General features: G+C 41.4%; 2 protein-coding genes across 13 annotated transcripts in view; one reads left to right on the forward strand and one right to left on the reverse strand.

The window, feature by feature from the left end:
• Nucleotides 1–1,181: 1,181 nt before the first annotated feature.
• On the reverse strand, nt 1,182–19,696 carry LOC140212730 (transgelin-like). 2 transcript variants are annotated; one of them, XM_072283864.1, is made up of 5 exons: nt 19,595–19,696; nt 10,489–10,687; nt 7,148–7,322; nt 4,540–4,642; nt 1,182–2,431 (listed from the first exon to the last, which is right to left on the reverse strand). In XM_072283864.1, exons 2-5 carry the CDS (start codon nt 10,666–10,668, stop codon nt 2,287–2,289), a joined length of 603 nt encoding a protein of 200 aa, XP_072139965.1. In that variant the 5' UTR covers nt 10,669–10,687; nt 19,595–19,696; the 3' UTR covers nt 1,182–2,286. The 2 variants fall into 2 exon arrangements, with proteins under 2 accessions (XP_072139965.1, XP_072139964.1); XM_072283863.1 differs by lacking the exon at nt 19,595–19,696 and adding an exon at nt 18,925–19,033.
• LOC140212728 (palmitoyl-protein thioesterase ABHD10, mitochondrial-like) overlaps nt 19,184–20,286 on the forward strand; it is a 137,163-nt gene continuing 136,060 nt past the window's right edge. For all 11 annotated transcript variants that reach the window (XR_011889789.1, XR_011889790.1, XM_072283852.1 and 8 more), the window contains exon 1: nt 19,184–19,467. The gene's annotated coding sequence lies outside the window, so the exon portion shown is untranslated. The remainder of the gene's footprint in view (nt 19,468–20,286) is intronic.

The raw sequence follows: 20,286 nt of genomic DNA on the forward strand, positions 1-20,286 counted from the left end.
GAATTATTTAACATTAACATCGAAAAAATAAGTTAATAAAACCAAAGAAACCATTTTGTTGCACATCTAATTCTCTTATAGAGCACACATAAGATGCTGGAGGAACTTAGCATCAATGGAGAGGAATAACAGTTGATGTTTCAGACTGAGATGCTTCATCATGAAAGGTCTCAGCCCATAATGTCAGCTGCTTCTTATTTTCCAGAGATGCTGCCTGACCTGCTGAGTTCCTCCAGCACTTTGTGCCTGTTGTTGTGGATTTCCAACAGCTGCAGAATCTCACGTTTCGATTCCCTGATCATTACTTTGCGTATTCTTGCTGTGCTGCACAATTAACAGATTTTAGACCTTCTGTAGGATACACAGGCTGTGAAAGCTAGTGCAGAGAGTGTGCTATTTAAATCTATATGGTGTGTTGGTCTTCATTAGTCAGGGGATTGAGTTAAGAGCCGTGGGTAATGTCGCAGCTCTCTAAAACCCTGGTTAGACTGCACTTGGAATATCATTTTCAGTTCTGGTCACTTTCTTTATAGGAAGGACGTGAAAGCTTCAGAGAGGGGTCAGAGGAGATTGACCAGGATGCTGCCTGGATTAGAGAGGGTGCAGAGGAGATTCACCAGAATGCTGCCTGGACTAGAGAACATGTCTTATGAGAATAGTTTGAGTAAGTTAGAGCTCTTCTTTTTGGAGCGGACGAGGATGAGAGGCGACTTGATAGAGGTGTCCAAGATATGAAGCATAGATAGAGTGAACAACAGTAATGGCTAATAACAGAGGGCATAATTTGAAGGTGATTATAAGTACTGGGGTGGGGAAGATGTCAGAGGTAGCTTTTTCCCCCAAACCACAGTGGGTTCTAAGTGTATGGAACGCATTCTTGAGCATGATGGTAGAGGTAGATATATTAGGGACATTTAAGAGGCTCTTAGATAGCGCCCCCCCCCCCATTTTATTTCATCCATGTGCCTATGTGGGAGGGAAGGGTTAGATGGATCTTGGAGTAGGTTAAAAGTTTGGTATAACATCACAGACTGAAGGACCTGTACTGTGCTGTAGTGTTCTATGCTCTATGTTCCCCCGGGACTGATGGCCAAATGATTTCCAACACCCCCCCCCCACCCCAATCAGTAATTTTTGTCTACAACCAATCCATAGCATCCAATAAATTTAAACCACAACTCTCCATCTTAAGTTTTTATTCAAGTTGGTACTGTTTCAATTGACAAGCAAAAAATAATGTACAAAATATAGGGCCAATGAATTATAAAAGCAAAAAAAAATGTACAACATTGAAACAAAAGTTATTTTTCAGCAGGGGCACTTGCACAATGTGATTTTAGAATTTTTGTTTCTTCCCACAAGATAACCTGCTATTGATTACTCCACAACTTCAGCCTTTTTATGACTTCTGGACCAGAATAGTTGTAACACTGGCATCCAGAACACTAAAGCAAGTGATTATTTTGGTCAAACTTGTGCAAGTCACTTTTAGCATGCACTTACAATGTAAGGTGCAGCACTGGAAACTAGGTTTACCTGAAAGTACACAAGTCTCCCATTGAATCAGTCATGTTGTACGTGACAAGTAGCAACATTTGAAGTAATTTCCCAATGCAAGATAAACCGAGCACCAAGAGACTTTCCCCATTGCTAAAAAATAACTGGAATTCTGATAATTAAGGTGTTCCCTTTGAATTCCTTTGGCCATTTAACAAAACATTTTCTTGATCAACATGCTAATTATTCCAAAGGTGACTTTCAATAAGAAAAAAAAGGACAATTTTATTAATTTCAAACTTATCTTCATACATTTTTAATACATAAAAAGGAAATCTCTTTACCAACTAGACAGAGTGTTAAGACTTAAAATGAAGCAACATAAAGCAGAATGGTTAAGCCGTACAACCAATAAGCTTTGCCCGCGTGCTGTAATACATCTATACAATTCCACATCAGGGTTGAAGCGACAAGTTAGCAAAGTGACAGCAGTCCTTGCAGCCATCGGTAATTTTTAATGAATAAATGCGTGATGGAAAGGTCCGTGTACTAGAGCAAATGTAACATATGTCCACATTACAGCCCATATCGGGGAGGGGGGGGGAATAAGTGTTGCAAGACTTTAAAAGGACAAAGGACACCTTTTTAAACTGCCAAATAATAAATACTACCTGCCTAAATCACACCATTTACTTTGTTGAAGGTTTTAGTGTTTTGGGCTGTTTGGACTTCTATTCACTTTGAAATGGTAGAACCTTGCTTTACAAAGAGTTCAGCTAAGAGATTTTTTTAGCTGATAATCTGCCTGGGAAGTCCATAGCCAGCCATTCCGGCCTGTGATGCTCCTTGGTTGCTTCCCATCTGTAAGCCAATGATGTTCTTCCCCTGGCGTAGTTGTTCTTCTGTAAATTCACGTTTGTTCTCTTGTGCTTTCCTACAGCAGGGGAGCAAATGTAGATAAACGCTAATGAGAATGCACTCATTTAGAGTTCATGAGAGAATGGCAACACTTCAACAAGCTCCAACGCAAGAGATTTGGCAGGTGCTGGAAACCTTGAGGTGTAGTGGAAAGCCACCGATTTTTCCCAGAATAGAAATGGCTAATATAAGGGGTCATAAGTTTAAGATGTTGGGAGGAAAGTATAGGGGAGATGTCAGAGGTGGTTTCTTTTTAACTTACGCAGAACAGCAGGTACATGGAACATTCTCTGGGATGGTGGTAGAGGCAGATACATTTAAGAAACTCTTAGATAATGTTTTTCTCTTTGGAGAAAAGGAGGTTGAGAGTTGTCTTAGCAACACACAAAAAATGCTGGAGGAACTCAGCAGGCCAGGCAGCATCGATGGAAAAGAGTACGGTCAACATTCCCGCCAAAGGATCTCAGCCCGAAATGTCGACTACCCTCTATTCCATAGATGCATCGATGGAGGGTAATAAGCAGTTAGCATTTCAGGCCAAGACCCTCATCAGGACTTCAATTGAGCTCCTTCTATTCAATGAATGATCTCAATTTCCAAATGTAACATGGAACATAGAAAACCTACAGCACAATACAGGCCCTTCAGCCCACAAAGCTGTGCCAAACATGTCTTTATCTTAGAAATTACCTAGGGTTACCCATAGACCTTTATTTTTCTAAGCTCCATGTACCTGCCCAGGAGTCTCTTAAAAGACCCTATCGTATCCGCCTCCTCCACAGTCGCTGGCAGCCCATTCCACGCACTCACCACTCCCTGCGTAAAAAACTTACCCCTGACATCTCCTCTGTACCTACTTCCAAGCACCTTAAAACTGTGCCCTCTTGTACTGTAAATGTAAATGGTGTGGATTTCAAGAAGAACCATGAGCATAAAGTAATGAGGTGCAAAGTTGTATTTCACTCCTAAGTTATTCCAAATCTCCTTCTACAGCCTTAATGCAAAGAAAAGTTGAAACATCCCGCTAGTACATTACATTAATCCCTTCCATGCTACGGGGTAAGTGAGGGATAGAATCTAAACTATGCCCTTTTCATTTGGATAGAATGCCCTCCTCTCAGATGCAACATGTTGAAGCAATATTAAATAGAGCAAGAGGTCACCTGCAAGACTCATTCACCACAAGGTGACCAGGTGTTGAATTGTTCAGAAAGAAACCCTCACCACCACAGAAAACGTTTACTGTTAAACACTCCAAATCATATTTCCAATAAAGATGAAAAATGTTGTCACTGGGTCAGTAATTATTTATTCATTTTTTAGAAATACAGTGCAGAATAGATCCTTCCAGCCCTTCGATCCACACTGCCCAGAAATCCCCAACAATTCCGATTTAACCCTAACCCAGTCACGGGACAATTTATAATGACCAATTAACCTACTAATCAGTACGTCTTTGAACTGTGGGAGGAAACAGGAGAACCTGGGGAAAACCCACACATTCCACAGAAAGGACGTACAAACTCCTAAACAGAGGACACTGGGCTTGAGCTCGGAACTCTCACACCCCGAGATGAATAGTGTCTTGCTAACTGATACGCTTCCAGAACATCCATTCTGTTTATTATGCAGAAACAGAATGACAGATTTAAAGGACATTAGATCCCATCGTGAACAGAGACACAAAAGACTGCAGATGCTGGAATCTGAACCAAAATGCAAGTTGCTGGAGGAACTTAGTAGGTTAAGGCAGCATCTGTGCAGGGGAATGGACAGAGGATGTTTCAGGCTAACATTTAATGTCTGGCATAGTCTACAATATCAGTAGTCTTGTGGAAAATTCCAAAGAACATTTAATGCTTGTGGTGTTGAATGACAGAGGAAACATTTACTCTTAAAAAGATGATGTGGGGCAAGATAAAGAGGAGAATGATCATCAGGTACAATCTTTTACCTGGGCAACAAGAAAGTGGGTAATACAAGCAGTACACATTTGGGTAATCTGAGGTGGTAACCAGATTTATGCTGCATCTCTTCTCAATAAAGCTCATCAGACCAACCATGGATCTTGGAATTAATGCTTAATCTGCACCAATTAACCAAAGAACCAATTCTGCTACTTACTTGTGAAACCAGTTTGGATCACCACGGTAATATCCATCATCCTTTGTTACTGCAATACTTCCCAAGGCCATGAGGGTTCTTTGCACAGCAGCCAAATCCTTAGCTGCAAGAGAATTGGAAAAGTTGAAGTGTCTTGGGCAAGTATATCACAGGGATGTATAGAGATCCAGCAGCAAACAAGCAAGCCTGTAACTAGGCAATTCTCAAGCAGAGAGAGGGGCAGACTTCCAGTCCAAACTCCAGCTACAAGAACCCTGTATGGTCAACTTCATGCTGAGTCTGAATAGATGGAAATCTGCACATGACCATCAGTTATGTTCATTCTTCAAGTTCTGTTCACCTGGTCTACAAAGCACATTTGTGGTTTTTGCACCAGTCAAAAAGCTATAGACATCAATAAAACTACAAATGACTACATCTCCAGGGTGCCAACTACCTTGTCAAGTTCCTGCCAAAAGAGTTTACTTCCAGTTCTAAGAGGCCCCTAATTGAGTCTTTATTGGCTCAAGTGTGCTGAGAGGCAAAAAAAATCTTAAAGCAATGATGCAACAAGGCTAGTTGCATCATTGCCAGCTACGGAGGCTCCAAGGTGCAGGATTAAAAGAGGCTGCAGAGGGCTGCAAGCTCAACTAGCTCCATTACGGACACAATCCATGAAGAGGACATCTTCAAAATGAAGATTATGATAGCGGCATCAATCACTAAGGATCCTCGCCACCCAGGACATGCCCGGTTCACATCAGGGAGAAGGTACAGGAGCTTGAAGATCCACCCTCAATGTATTAGGAATGAATTCCTCCTGCCCACCCACCATCAGATTCTGGAATGGTCAATGAACACTACCTCACTATTCCTCTCTTACACTATTTCTTATTGTAACTTACAGTATATTCTTATGTCTCACATTGTACTGTCAAAGAACAAATTTCACAACTTACTGTGATAATAAACCTGGTTCTGCACTCATCAGAAAATAGCTATGGATAGTTTTAGTGGATACTAGACAACGGGGTGACCCGTTGGGGCACCCTTTGAGAGAAGGGTAGTGCAGTCTGATGTGACCAGAATGAACATTAAATTTTCCTGAATGCTATTGGTATCGCTTTGCTTTGGAAACTGAAGTAGAAAACCTCAGTTTATTAAAGAAGAACAATGCGTAGCAAAGCAAATATAGCTGCTCCTCATTTAACGAAGTACACTTTTGATGGCATCATTTCTGGTTTATCTGCCACCCTTGTGCCTCTCATTGTCATTCTGGAGACGTGCAGCCTTTTCATCCCCCGTCTCTTCAGCTCTTCTGCTGTTTGTTGTTTGTCTCTGATCCTGGAGACGTGCATGTCTCTCCTCTTCTGTCTCTTCTTCTCTCATCTTTTTTTGTCCTGACTCTTTGATCCTGGAGTCGTGCGGCCCCGGCCTCATCCGATTCTTGTTCTTTCTCTCTCCTTGCCGCTTCCCGATGATGTTTGGCATTATCTCTTGACCATAATGTCTCCCTTCCCTTTCCACACGGCATAATTAGGCTGACCATTTCTTTTACCCTAATGCTGGATAGAAGATATGAAGCACTAACACCAAAGGATGCTGATTATTCTTGATGATGTGGTTGGCGCTCTCCTAAATGGACGTGATATAGTCACCGCTGTCCTTTGCCTGCAGCAAAGGGTTTTATGGGTGTCTCGAAGTACGTCATTACAATAAGATTTAATTGTCTCTTATTGATGGGAGGCAGTTAGATCTGTCCCAATCCTGCACATGCTGATGGCGATTAGCAGAATGTGACCCCTCGAAATAGAGCTGCCCTGCCCTTTTGCTCCAGTAGGTGCCGCTGCTGAGGCTGGCTGTGCGCATGCGTCGTGCTGTCGCGTCCCGATGTCCATGATGGCGGATCGGCTCTCAGGTTAAAAGGGAGCCTGTTGATTTTTGCGAATAAGCAATTTTATACGAATATATAACCTTGAACTTTGCCTGCATTCTGTAAGTTAGCGCATTTTAATTTGATTTAGCCAAAAAAAGTGCCGCTGTAATGCACAGTTTGCGCTAATTGGAGGTCACAGACAGACAGAGCATGAGAGTTTTAGTAGTATGTAGATAGCTGTATTTAGAAGTTAAATATGGTAGAACCTTTGCACTAAAGAGGCACTAAGATCTATTGAGTAGGCCACCTACCTATTCAGTCGCAACAATTTGTGCCAGATCTCAACTTCAAATTCAAAACAACTACAAGCCTAGCCTGCTCAAAGCCAACAAGATGATACTCAGCATGAAAAACTTCACATTTCCATTAGAGGCTTGTAACGTTCATACTTACTGGACACGAGAGTAAAATATCGATGATTATACCATCACATCCTTCTCCCCCTCCTCACCTGCATGCCATACCACATGCTCAAATCTGGCTTGCATCAATAAAACAGTGTGCAGGTATTGTTTCTCCCTTATTTTGCCCCAGTTGTCTTTTGGGAAAAATTGAGTTAAAGAACTTTCCCAACTCCCAACTACAGATTCATCACCAGAGACCATTCACAAATACACTGGTCAAATTATTGGACTGGAGACTTAAGTAACTTCCAGATTAACACCAATAAAAGAATTGCATTACAGTACTCACATTCCCAAAGATCCACGGTTTGGAAGATGTCTGTCTTGTTGACGCCATATCTCTCAGCAGCTTTCAGAAATTCCGAAACTTGTTCCATTTGTTTGAAAGCCTTATCAGTGGTCTGAATCTTCTTGATTGGTTTCTTGTCATCAGCATAGAGGCTGTTGATCAGCTGGCTGAGTACCTGCAGATGATAGTGAACTTCAAAAGATGTTGTGACAAATCACAAAACACAGACAGCGAATACCAACACTCTTTAACATTACATCAGCTACTTCATTCAGATTCCATTTTTATCATATGTACATTGAAACGTTGTTTGCATTAATAACCAACACAACAAAGATAATTTTGCAGTACTTAGTCTTTTATATATATCTTAATGTAATTTATAGTTTTTAATGTATTGCAATGTACTGCTGCCACAAAACAAAACAACAAATTTCATGACACATGTCAGTGATAACAAACCTGATTCTGAATCTAATGATGTGCTGGGGGCAAACTGCAACTGTTACCACACATTCCTGCTCAGCAGAACACCACAAACAACAGCAGCAAAACAAGCCCGATTTCCAGCCCTCCCCTCCCCCCACTCACACACACACACACACACACACACACACACACACACACACACACACACACACACACACACACACACACACACACAGTCCTCCAACCTCAGGAGCAGCCGTCTTCATTGAATTGAAACAAATGCAGAGAATAATGCGATTTGTGCATCCACACTGAAATTCCTGTAGCTAATACAGTTGACCCAGAATACCAGAAAATTCGGGAGATGCCCAGCAGGTCAGGCAGCATTCTCAGTGTGAAAGACTGAACGGTCCATTGACCCAACATGTTAACTTCCTCTCCACAGGAGCTGCCTGACTAGAACATAGAACATAGAACAGTACAGCACAGTACAGGCCCTTCCGCCCACAATGTTGTCCCATATAACCCCCCACCTTAAATTTCTCCATAATAGAACATAGAACAGTATGGCACAGTACAAACTAGCTGAGTGTTTCTGGTCTTAAGCCCACCATTTGTTTTTCTATTTACAAAGAATCAAATTCTATGTTCTCTCAATTCTCAGTATCTTCAAAATAATTGGCAAATGGCAGATGGAATTTAGTGCAGATAAGTGCGAGGCGCTGCCCCTCAGTAGGACCAACCAGGGTGGGTCTTACACAGTGAACAGGAGGACACTGAGGAGTGCGGCAAACCAAGGAATCTGGGATTCATTGAAAATGGCACCACAGGGAGGTAGAGTCATAAAGAGGAGCTTTAGCACACTGGCCTTCATAAATCAATGTGTTTAGTATTGTGTGCCGTTTTGGGCACCTACCTACAGGAAGGATATCAATAAGATTGAAAGAGTACAGAGAAACTTTACAAAGATGTAGCCAGGATTTGAAGACCTGATTTATAAGGTTGAATAGGTTAGAACTTTATTCCCTGGAACATAGGAGAATGAGGGGAGATTTGATAGAGGTGTACAAAATTATGTGGGATATGGATAGGGTAAATATAAACAAGCTTTTTCCACTGAGGTTGGGTAAGACTAGAACTAGAGGTCATACGTTAAGGGTGAAAGGTAAAATGTTTAAGGGGAATATAAGGGGGAACTTCTTCACTCAGAGGGTGGTGAGACTGTGGAACGAGCTGCCAATGGAAGTGGTAGATCTGGGTTTGATTTAAGAAAGGTTTGGAAGGGTGAATAGATGGGAGGTATATGAAGTGCTGTGGTCAGGGTTGCGGGTTGATGGTACTAGGCTGAGTAACAATTTTTCATGGACTAGAAGGGCTGAAGGGCCTGTTTCTGTGCAGTAGAGCTCTACGACTATAGTTACCTCTATGCTGATAATATATCCTTAAATCCACTGGAAAAGTCATGCTTTGATTTGAATGCAACTTTCCAACCCTGTCCTTCAGTTCCCTCAAGTCCAAATTTACAGCAGAAAGTCAATGATTTGGACTACGGTATTAATGGATTTGTGGCTAAATTTACCGATGATACAAAGATAGGTGGAGGAGAGGGTAGTGTTGAGGAAACAGAGAGCCTGTAGAAAGACTTATAGATAGTTTAGGGGAATGGGCAAAGAAGTGGCAAATGAAATACAATGTTGGAAAGTGTATGGTCATGCACTTCGGTAGAAGAAATAAATGGGCAGACTATTATTTGGATGGGGAGAGAATTCAAAATGCAGAGATGTAAAGGGACTTGGGAGTCCTAGTGCAGGATACCCTAAAGGTTTACCTCTAAGCTGAGTCGGTGGTGAAGAAGGCGAATGTAATGTTGGCATTCATTTCTAGGGGTATAGAAAATAAGAGCAGGGATGTGATGTTGAGGCTCTATAAGGCACTAGTGAGACCACACGGAGTATTGTGTGCAGTTTTGGGCTCCTTATTTTAGAAAGGATTTACTGACATTGGAGAGGGTTTAGAGAAGGTTCACGAGAATGATTCCAGGAATGAAAGGGTTACCATATGAGGAACATCTGGCATCTCTTGGGCTGTATTCCCTGGAGTTCAGGAGAATGAGGGGGGATCTCATAGAAACATTCCGAATGTTAAAAAGCCTGAACAGATTAGATATGGAAAAGTTATTTCCCATGGTAGGGGATTCTAGGACAAGAGGGCATAACTTCAGGATTGAAGGACATCCTTTTAGAATTGAGATGCGGAGAAATTACTTTAGTCTGAGGGTGGTAAATCTGTGGAATTTGTTGCCATGAGCGGCTGTGGAGGCCAAATCATTGGGTGCATTTAAGGCAGAGATAGATAGGTTCTTGATTAGCCAGGGCATCAAAGGGTATGGGGAGAAGGCAGGGGAGTGGGGATGACTGGAAGAATTGGATCAGCTCATGATTGAATGGCGGAGCAGACTTGATGGGCTGAATGGCCTACTTCCGCTCCTATATCTTATGATCTAAGTCTTGAATGGTTAAGGAAACATTGTTATTTTGATTATAGCATGAATTACACAAATTAGAGTGTATGACTTAAGTGCATCAATTTCTTTAAAGTCTGAGGTACTTTATTTCAAAAGTTGAATGGTTTGTCAGTTTTTTTAAGAATATAGAACCAATCAGCCCATGATATTGTGCCAATATTTTAACCTACTCCAAGATCAATCTAACACTTCCCTCCCACATAGCCCTCGATTTTTCTATCATCTCATGTGCCTTTCTAAGAGTCTCTTTAATATCCCTAATGTGCCCGCCTCTAAACTGAATTCTTGATAATTGCATGCAGTGTTTAATAGCCTCTGCCATATTAGATCTAGATTAATCCTTCAATAATCCGGAAAGGGATTACATTCCAATTAAATGAATACTCACTGTGCCATCCTTAAGCCAGGACTGGAAACCCACCCTCCCAGACTCAGGTCGGCCGACATCTTGCCCACACTGGGCAATAATCCACTCGACTAGCCGCTCCTCCAGCTCTGGTTCATACTTCTTCTCGATCTTGTTCTGTACAAGCTTACTAAATCCATAACTGGGTCCATGGTTGGCCATGTTTATTGGTTAGGCAAGTCTGCAATGCAACAGAAGAGTTAAGGAAGCATGATGAAGTGGATTTTGCACAATGTTGAAGGCACTGCATCAATAATAACTTACTTATAGAGAACTTTTCATACAGACAATGTAGTTCAAAGTGCTTTATAATGGGATAAAGTGCAAACACAAAAATTAAAATAAAAAACATGACAATAAAAGACAGAAAGATGTTAGTTAAAAGCAAGGTTAAATAAATAGGTTTTGAGCCAATATTCAAAAGTGTCAACTGAGTCTACATCTCTTATAGTTTCAGGAATTGAATTCCACAGTTTAGGAGCATAGTTCATAAGTTGACCTGCCAATTATTTTTTGACGGAGATTGTTACAATTTAAGAGACCAGCGGAAAAAGAACCGCCAGCTCAAGCAGGATTGTAAAATAAAAACAAAAGTGTGTTTGACAGTTCACAGATCAGGCAACCAAAAGCAAGCTTAGTACAAGAGATGGAGTTCATATACAAATGAGAAGCATGTATTAGTTTTAGTAAGATTTTCACTATGTATCATTTGTTCTTCTTAGGGCCTCAGCTAATTCACTTATAGTTATGATATTTCAAAATTAAAAGACAGCTGTTGTAAATGATAGGAACAAAGGAAAGATCCAATATTGAAAAAGGAATTCACCATTTTCAACTTTCTTTTTTTATTTGTTTGTCCTTCCAAGTTTATAACCTCTCATTTTCTAGGTTTAGTGCAGTGCTTGTAAATCATTGGATTACAAGTGAAATATCAAAATTGTGCAGTTTTGATGCAGAATTGATGGGCATAGCAGTCAGAGGTGACTATTACAGCACTAGCAAACTGGCTCAATTCCCACCACTATCCATAAGACTTTGTACGTTCTCCATGTAACCATGTGGGTTTCCTCCCGATGCTCTGGTTTCCTCCCACATTTCAAGTATGATGCTCCTCAGCCTGTATTCATCATTGATGTAAATGATACTTTTCACTGTGATAAATGCAGCTAATCTCTCTTTAATCTTTAAGTCAAAACTGTGTAGATCACCACAAATCATTGCCTAATGCTCCTGCACAATACTGGCTGGAGTTTTTTTGCTGAATTAAATCCTGAAAACATTCTGTTCAATTGTTCCAAGCTTGCTGGAGTAGGAAAAATATGATCTATGTACCAGAACTTACATATCACTGCCAAACCAGAATTTGTTGCCCATAACCAGGTACCCTCAGTGATGAGCTATCACCTTGAACTACCATAGCCTGGTAAAGTGTTCTAGAATTTAGACATATTTGATACTCCAAGTGTATCATGGGCATGGTGTTGAAATGTTGCAGGAACTGCATTCACGCAAGTGGAGAATATCCCATCACATTCCCAAGTTGTAGAGTATGGAACAACTCTGAGGTGTCGAGAGGCAAGGCACAGTTTGTGGCCGGCTCCTGCATCCACAAGGTGTGTGTGTGTGTGTGTGTGTGATTGTCTGGTTGAGATCCTCATTCATGGCAACTTCCAAAGTGTTGATGGTGGGAGACCAGGCAAAGCATTGTCAAGGTTTAGTGGTTAGACCCCCTTATTGATCATTAAAAGATGACACATGTGAGAGGAAATGGTTTTTTTTTAAGCCTCCGTGCAAAGGTTGCTGATATGAATTGTTTTATGTGCTAGAAAATTGTGGAAGGAATGGAATATTGTTATCTGGTGCTATGCAAAGAAGTTCAATAATAAACAGCTGAAGGGGGTTGGATTCAGGACAAGGATATCCAATCACATAGCCAATGCAAGTCAAAGGAAGCAATGTGCAAATTTCATTGGTACCCTGGTTAGAGCACAACTTCAAATAGGCCATGAGACACAAATTCAACAGTTGGGAGGCAGTGCAGGGAACAGCTGGAATACCAATAAACTATGTTAAAGACAAGGCAGAAAAGAGATACTTGGGTATGTATTAAGAAAAAAATTGAAATTGTACTTTAAATTGAACCCTAGGACACAGATTCAAGCTCAAGGCGTTTCAAAAGCTGAAGTCAAGATATGTTCCTATAATGTGAACAGTCAGTATAAATAAAGTTCAGGTAAAGTACTTTCAGAGAGTTACCTATATAAACATGTCAATGTACTAGTCTGAACGAGCAAGCTGTTAGTTTAATTCCTTGAAAATGGTGTCACATGTAGATAGAGTCGTAAAGAAAATTTTAGCACATTGGCCTTCGCAAATCAGAGTATTGAGTACAGGAGTTGGGATGTTATGTTGAAGTTGTATAAGACATTTGTCAACCCAAATTTGGAGTATTGTATGCCATTCTAATCACCTATCTACAGAAAAGATATCAATAAGATTGAAAGAGTGCAGACAAAATTTAGAAGATGTTGCTGGACTTGACCTGAGTTATAGGAAAAGGTTGAAAAGGTTCGGACTTTATTCCCTGGAGCACAGGAGAATGAGGGGAGATTTGATAGAGGTATACAGAATTATGAAGGGTGTAGACAGGGTAAATGTAAACAGGCTTTTTCCACTAAGGTTGGGTGAGACGAGAACTAGAAGTCATAGGTTATGGGTGAACGGCGAAATGTTTAAGGGGAACCTCTTCACCTAAAGGATGGTGAGAGTGTGAAACGAGCTACCAGCATAAGTGGTGGATTCAGATTTCATTGCGACATTTAAGAGAAGTTTGGATAAATACATGGATGGGAAGGATCTGGAGGGCTACGGATTAGGAGCAGGTCGATGAGACGAGGCAGAATAACAGTTCAGCATGGATTAGATGGGCCAAAGGGCCTGTTTCTATTCTATGACTCTATATGGCTTCTACATCTGTAGCAGAGAATTTTTAAACTAATAGCACCAGGTTGAGGAAGTGTTTCAGCATCAGTAGCTCATAAAGTTGATAAGTTCATGCCTCTGCCCTGCCATCCTTCCAGTAAAAAATCATATAAAATCAAGAAGGTCTTCAGTCTGATGGTTGAGCTGATGAGTTGAAATATCAATGTAAACTACAGGCAGACAGACAGTCAGAGTCCATACGGTCTCTCTGATGTTAGATGTAATAGCCTAAAATTCCAATTTTCCATCCATTTGCCAGACTCCCATGAGAATGCGACCGGAATACTGAGCCGTACCCATGGCATGTTTGTCTGAGAAAAAATTAATAGTGCAGTATACTAAAATAACAAATATGCTGCATAAAGTCAGAGAGGTGGGAGTATTCATTTTTGTTTGATCAGGCAGCTGCTGCACATCACCAATATTAGACTGGACTTCTGATGGTTTTATTCAATCCCTTAAACTATATAGGAACCAAATTCTTAAAGAAAAATTAAGGTACCAAGGGAGGAAATGCATTTCATTCTTCAACATGCTTTCCCACAATGAACATTGGTTTTGGATATCGAGTTTAAGTTAGAGTTCAAAGCCTCAAGTGGCATTCATGGTACAATATCTTCATCTCAACTGAAAGACTCAAGACTAATCAGACTTCAGACACTTCTTTTAACCAGCGTAACTCTATAAATAATAGAACAGAAAAGCCTACAAAGCTCAGTCCATCAGAGGAAAAGCCCTCCCTGCAAAAGAAATTCTGATCTTCAGTGACAATATTCACCTCCTCCTCCCTGTCACCATCCAATCAAAACATAGAACTCAGAATTAAGAAATGGATCTCCCAAGAGCACACATTGGAAATATCACCGCGATTCTCTGGTACGAAGTACTATAGAGCTATCTAAATGTCGTTCCTTTGCTGGTAACAATACACAGGCAAAAGACGCCTACATCTATTCTTCATTCAGGTCCAAAGAGGATTTTAAAATCAATGAGAGAATAAACAAGATGTGTTAGGGTGGAAAGACCAAGTCCAGGAGAGATGCTCAGAATGATCCTAGGAATGAAGGGGTTAATGTATGAGGAGGGTTTTATGGCTCTGGGTCCAGACTCACTGGAGTTTAGAAGAATGAGGGGGGATATTGAACAGAGATGAGAAGGAATTTCTTTAGCCAGAGGGTGGCGAATCTGTGGAATTCATTGCCATAGATGGCTGAGGAAGCCAAGTCATTGGGTATATTTAAAGTGGAGGTTGATGGGTTTTTGATTAGTAAGGGCGTCAAAGATTCCAGGGAATGGCCCAATTCTCTTCCTAGGTCTTATGGTTTACGTCTGCCATAGGCCTAGATTTTGGAATGGTCTTTTAATGGGGGACTCCACAAACTCCGCATGTTGAGTGGGATGGAGTGTATAGACCTATAGGGTCCCAAGCAGCACAGAAATGCTGCTTTACAACTTCAGAAACCCATGTTCAGCCCTGACCTCCAGTGCACTGCGTTCACTATGTGATTGCATGGTCTTTCAGCTCAGGAGCTGCAGTTTCTTCATCCCAAAACACATGGAAGTTGGTTGGTTAACTGCCTGCTGTTAGTAGCTCCCACTATGTAGCTGAGCAGTAAGATCCCAGGGCAGTACTGTAAATGGGAATGTGTGGAGAATACAACTCCCATACTCTTCTGGGGCTTCGTGCAGTAGATAATACAAGGACAAGTGAGAAGAGAAGAGAAACTGCATTGTTTTTTACTCAACACTTAACATTATGATTCAAATTGTGATTTTCTGATGAGCAGCACGGGGAGAAGTGCAAGTTGGAGTTTACTCTTGCTATACAGGAGCCTCACTTCCTCTCAGATTAATTTTAGTTCACCAAAACCTTTGACTTTTCAAGTCTGATTACAGTTCTGTTCAAGCTCATTGCAATGGCCCTGGTAAGTCACAACATTCAGGCAAAGTAAATGGAGCCAAATGTTAATCATTATATTCTCAGTGGCCACTTTATTAGGTGCACTTGTACACCTGCTCATGAATGCGAATATCTAATCAGCCAATCATACGGCAGCAACTTAATGCATAAATCATGTAGATATGGTCAAGAGGTTCAGACCGAACATCAGAATGGGGAAGAAATGTGATCTAAGTGACTTTGACTGTGGAAAAATTGTTGGTGCCAGACAGGATGGTTTGAGTATCTCAGAAACTGCTGACCTCCTGGGAGTTTCACACACAGTCTCCAGAGTTTACAGAGAATGGTGTGGAAAACAAAAAACAACATCCACTGAGTGGCAGTTCTGTGGCTGAAAACACCTTGTTAATGAGAGAGGTCAGAGGAGAATGGCCAGACTGGTTCAAGCTGACAGGAAGGTGACAGTAACTCAAATAACCACACGTTACAACAGTGGTGTGCAGAAGAGCATCTCTGAATGCACAGCACATTAAACTGTAAAGTGGATGGGCTACAGCAGAAGAAGACCACACTGGGTCCCACTCCTGTACCCAAGAGTAGCCACTGAGTGTATATAACCATTTTAAGAAGTGTAACAAATCTCTACCCAGTATTCTCTTTAAAATCCCCCTTAGCTTCTAATGTCCAAAAGTCAATTTGCCATTTAATAATATTGTACAACAATAAGATTGTAAGGTTCTTTTACAAATATGGTTAACACTCCAGCCTTGTCCACACAGCACATCAAACATATAAGCTGGGAATAGCGTAATTTATGTTTATAATCATGTTTTTCTTGGAAATGTTGCATTTCTTGTACTGTACTTATATTGCTGCTGCAAGCAAAGCTTTTCATTGTACCTGTGCCTATAACAAGCACTACGTCAAAGCTCTTTCTCTGCACTGTGTTCACTAATCATTGCCTGCATCTACAAAAGTATGAGCATCTGACAATGAAGTACATGCGGAACTCATAAAGAAGTTCCTCCTCATCTGTTCTAACAGGATGTCCTTCTATTGTGAGGCTGTGCCCTCTGTGCCCTCCCCACAAAAACAAACATCCTCTCCACTTCCACTCTATCAAGGCCTTTCAACCTTCAATAGATTTCAATAAGATCCCCCCCATTCTTCTAAACTCCTGTGGGTACAGGCCCAGAACATCTAACGCCCTTAATGTGTTAACCCTTCCATTCCTGGGATCATTCTCCAAAAATCTCTTGTTCGAGATTTTTTTGAGGGAATGTCACCCTTAACTGCCATTACTCCCCTAGGCAGTGAAAGGTGAGAAGCTTAATGGGAACATAAGGGAAACTTCGTCACTCAGAGAGTCCTGAGAGAGTGGAATGAGCTGCCAGCACAAGTGGTGCATGCAATCTCGATTTCAACACTTAAGGGAAGCTTGAATAAGTACATGGATAGTGGGGATACGGAGGGCTATGGTCCAGCTGCCATGGGACAAGGCAGAGTAACAGTTTAGCATGGACTAGGTGGGCCAAGGGGCTTGTTTCTGTGCTGTAGTGCTCTGTGATTAATATTCACAAACACAAAAGATTTTGCAGATGCTGGTAATCTTGATGCTGCCTGACTTCTTGAGTTCCTCCAGCATTTTGTATGCGTTTTTCGTTATACTGCCGCGTACGCTCTATATCATCATTCTACTTCACTGCCTGCAAAGCGCTGGGTAATCTTGAAACACAAATCTCCAGTAACCTGGCCTGCCCCTAGATGGCGCCATTCGCTGCTGTGGGAGAGCCGGAGGTCTTCTCGGCATCTCCCTCGCTCCCGGATCAAAGAAAATTCGCAGAATCTATCCTGCAACCCACTCCTTCCCTTCCAGCTCAGGATGAAAAACGCATGGCTGTACCAACATTAAATGCTGCAAAATAGATTCAAGAACCCAACAAAAAGGGGGGGGGATGAAATAATTAAGAGTAGCACACAAAATGCTGGAGGAACTCAGCAAGTCAGGGCAGGCGGCATCTATGGATAGTCGACTGACGGGTCGAGCCTCTTGACTCTGTCCGAAACGTCGACTATTTATTCACTTACTTTTGTTCATTCAACACAGCATTTCGTGTCTGTGATTCTGGATTTTCAACATCTGCAGAATCTCTTGAATTTATATTTTAAACAACTAAATTGGCGCATTTTGGTATTGTTGCAAGATTTAACAACCTGCCAGTTTCCAACATTTAAAAGTTTTTTTTTTGGACTTTGAGACAAACATACGAGCCACGTTTATTTCAAATTCAACACTGGTATCCCAGCACGTAGAGGTGCAAAACACAATGCGCGGGGACGGAGGGAATTGGTGGGATAGAAAGTGCGTTGAACGAATACATTCGGAGATATGATATCCCCCACTGTTCTTGGGTTTAAAGACGCGAGTGTTCTCGGTGAAGGGGCGCGGGGAGTTGGAAAAGGTGTAGGTTAGTGACAGATGTGGGAGGGGAGAAAGGTTAAATAAAACAGATGGAACAGAGACAGGTAGATATCATCACGGTTGTTTAAAAATCCAAACTAAATATTCGTATCACGTGCCAGAACTTGCTGGGTTGCATTGTAAACGTTGCAAGTACTTGGCATAAAATTTGCAAATGAGAAATACTTTGGGTACAGGGACACTCCTGTCTCCCGAGTTAATACTGACGGAACAAGACGAGCGAGAATTGCCCCATCGTCGTGACCAGGATCCTGGGTTTCTATACGGACTCAAAGGAGCCTCCCCATCCAGAGAAACGAAAGTCAATAGTGAACAAGGAAAGCCCACTCTGCCGAGAAATAAGAGCGATTCGGATAGGAAAATTACATGTTGTGAAATCAAATAAAATTCTGGCTCAGATGGACAAGATTATGTAAGAAAAATGATCAGAGTCAACGTTCTAGGTCAAAGACATGCCGAGTACTTTCAGCATTTTCCAATGTTGGATCTGAGTGTAGTTCTCTGAAGTAATTTGTTTTGCAAATTACCATTTTATACTAGTCAGTATACTTCATTCGCAGGTGTGGTCATTCCTTCACAGTCACAATTACCAGTTGAAAACCAACTCTTTCTGGAATTTTTAGAATCACGAGTTTACACGAGTTTACAGTTCTTTTTCACGAAAAAATCTACAGCGAACTTCCACAGATTTCTGAAGGAAGAACTTCACTACATCCTGACTGCCACACCCAAGATCTGAAACAAACTACTCAACGCGGCGGGGAGCTATCGCCGCTTTTGGAATACAAGACGGACTAACAACGATATAAAGTTTAGAAACTTGTTATTTGGAATAACACAAATTAGAAATGCTGTGAGTTAGGTTTGGTTCGTAGAAAGAAATGATTCGTGTTGCGAGGATTAGTAGTTTGAACAATCTATAATTACATTAAATTATTTTGCCAAACTTGTTAAACCATAACGAAAAGAAATCCATTTCAATTAAATTCAGCTACGAGGCATGGGTTACATTTAAGAAACAATAAAAAATGCAGTAACTTATTTTCGCACTTACTTTTCCACAAGGCAGACAGACAGATGTTCACAAACTCAGTGCTGACCACAGAGTACGACTGCTGTGCCTGGAACCGCCTAAAAATCTCCTTATCACCATGACGTCAGTTTATTAAGTAAAGGAAAGTAACGCCTTACATGGACTCTGAGTATTGAGGCTGAATCCTTATTTGGTGAAAGGCACAAAGAGACAATAAGCAAGAGGTTGGTTCATTAAAATTGACGCATTCTCCAGATTCCAAACTTATGCTCACGACAGAGCCAGTGGTTTTAGCGCAAAACGTCATCCTATAGCCTAGCCCATTTATGGACAGCTAAAAACTAGATTCTTTTGAAAAAGGTATTCTCTTAAAACAGTGGTTGTAAAGAAAAACCCCCAAAATGTTGGTTACTTGTCAAGAGTGACAGGTTTTGTTCATATAATTGCACGACTGAAAGAGGATATCTTTCAATGCCGTCGTCAATATCCTCTTGTGTGAGCGTCAAAGTTTTGACTCGAGAACCACTAACGTGTTGATGCGGCTCTAAAACAGATTGACTTTGGGTAAGGAAACAGTGACTCTGAACATGCTAGTCAAAGTTTGTCAACATCTAAAACTCCTGATGAATAACCAATACAGAGACACGGTGTCTTACTTTAGATTCCTGGGTTTTGAAATAATTTTAGTTACCTATGTATCCCTGCTTCTTCCCACCCGATGGAATGTGCTGCCCCTGTGCGCCGCACGGGTGGGGCTGTCATAATTCCGCGGAGAGGCGGACGTCTGCTGGCTCATCCGCTGTTCGGCCGATATTGAACTCCAAATGCATGTGGCACGGAATGTTATCTGTAAACGTCGCTTTGAGTCACAATGGTGTGTGACCCATATCCTGACACGATCAACGTGATAAGGGTCCCGACAGGAAACAGTTAACTGTTCACTTCCCTTCACAGATACTGCCTGGCCGCCTGAGCTCTTCTAGCATTTAATTTTCGTTCCAGATTCCAGCATCTGTGGTCCCTTGTGACACTTTTAGTCTTCCTGTGTTAAATGTATGTGCTCTGGCTGGAGAGGAACCGATTTTCCCAATCACTGTGTCAGTGTGTAATGAGCTGCCAGTGGAAGTGCTGGATCTGGGTTTGAATGCAACATTTAAGAGAAATTTAGAGAAGTACATGGATGGGAGGGTATGGAAGGCTATGGTCCAGGTGTGGGTCAATGGGACCAAACAGATTAATATTTCTGTTCCATACTGTAGTGCTCTATGACTATAACCTTTTAACCTACTCTAAAATCAATCTAAGCCTTCCCTCCCACATTGGCCTCAATTTTTCTATCATCCATGTGCCTATCTAGGAGTCTTTTGAAAGGTCACTCTATGA

This window comes from Mobula birostris, chromosome 20, assembly GCF_030028105.1.
Source record: "Mobula birostris isolate sMobBir1 chromosome 20, sMobBir1.hap1, whole genome shotgun sequence".
In the NCBI taxonomy this organism is placed as follows: Eukaryota; Metazoa; Chordata; class Chondrichthyes; order Myliobatiformes; family Myliobatidae; genus Mobula; species Mobula birostris.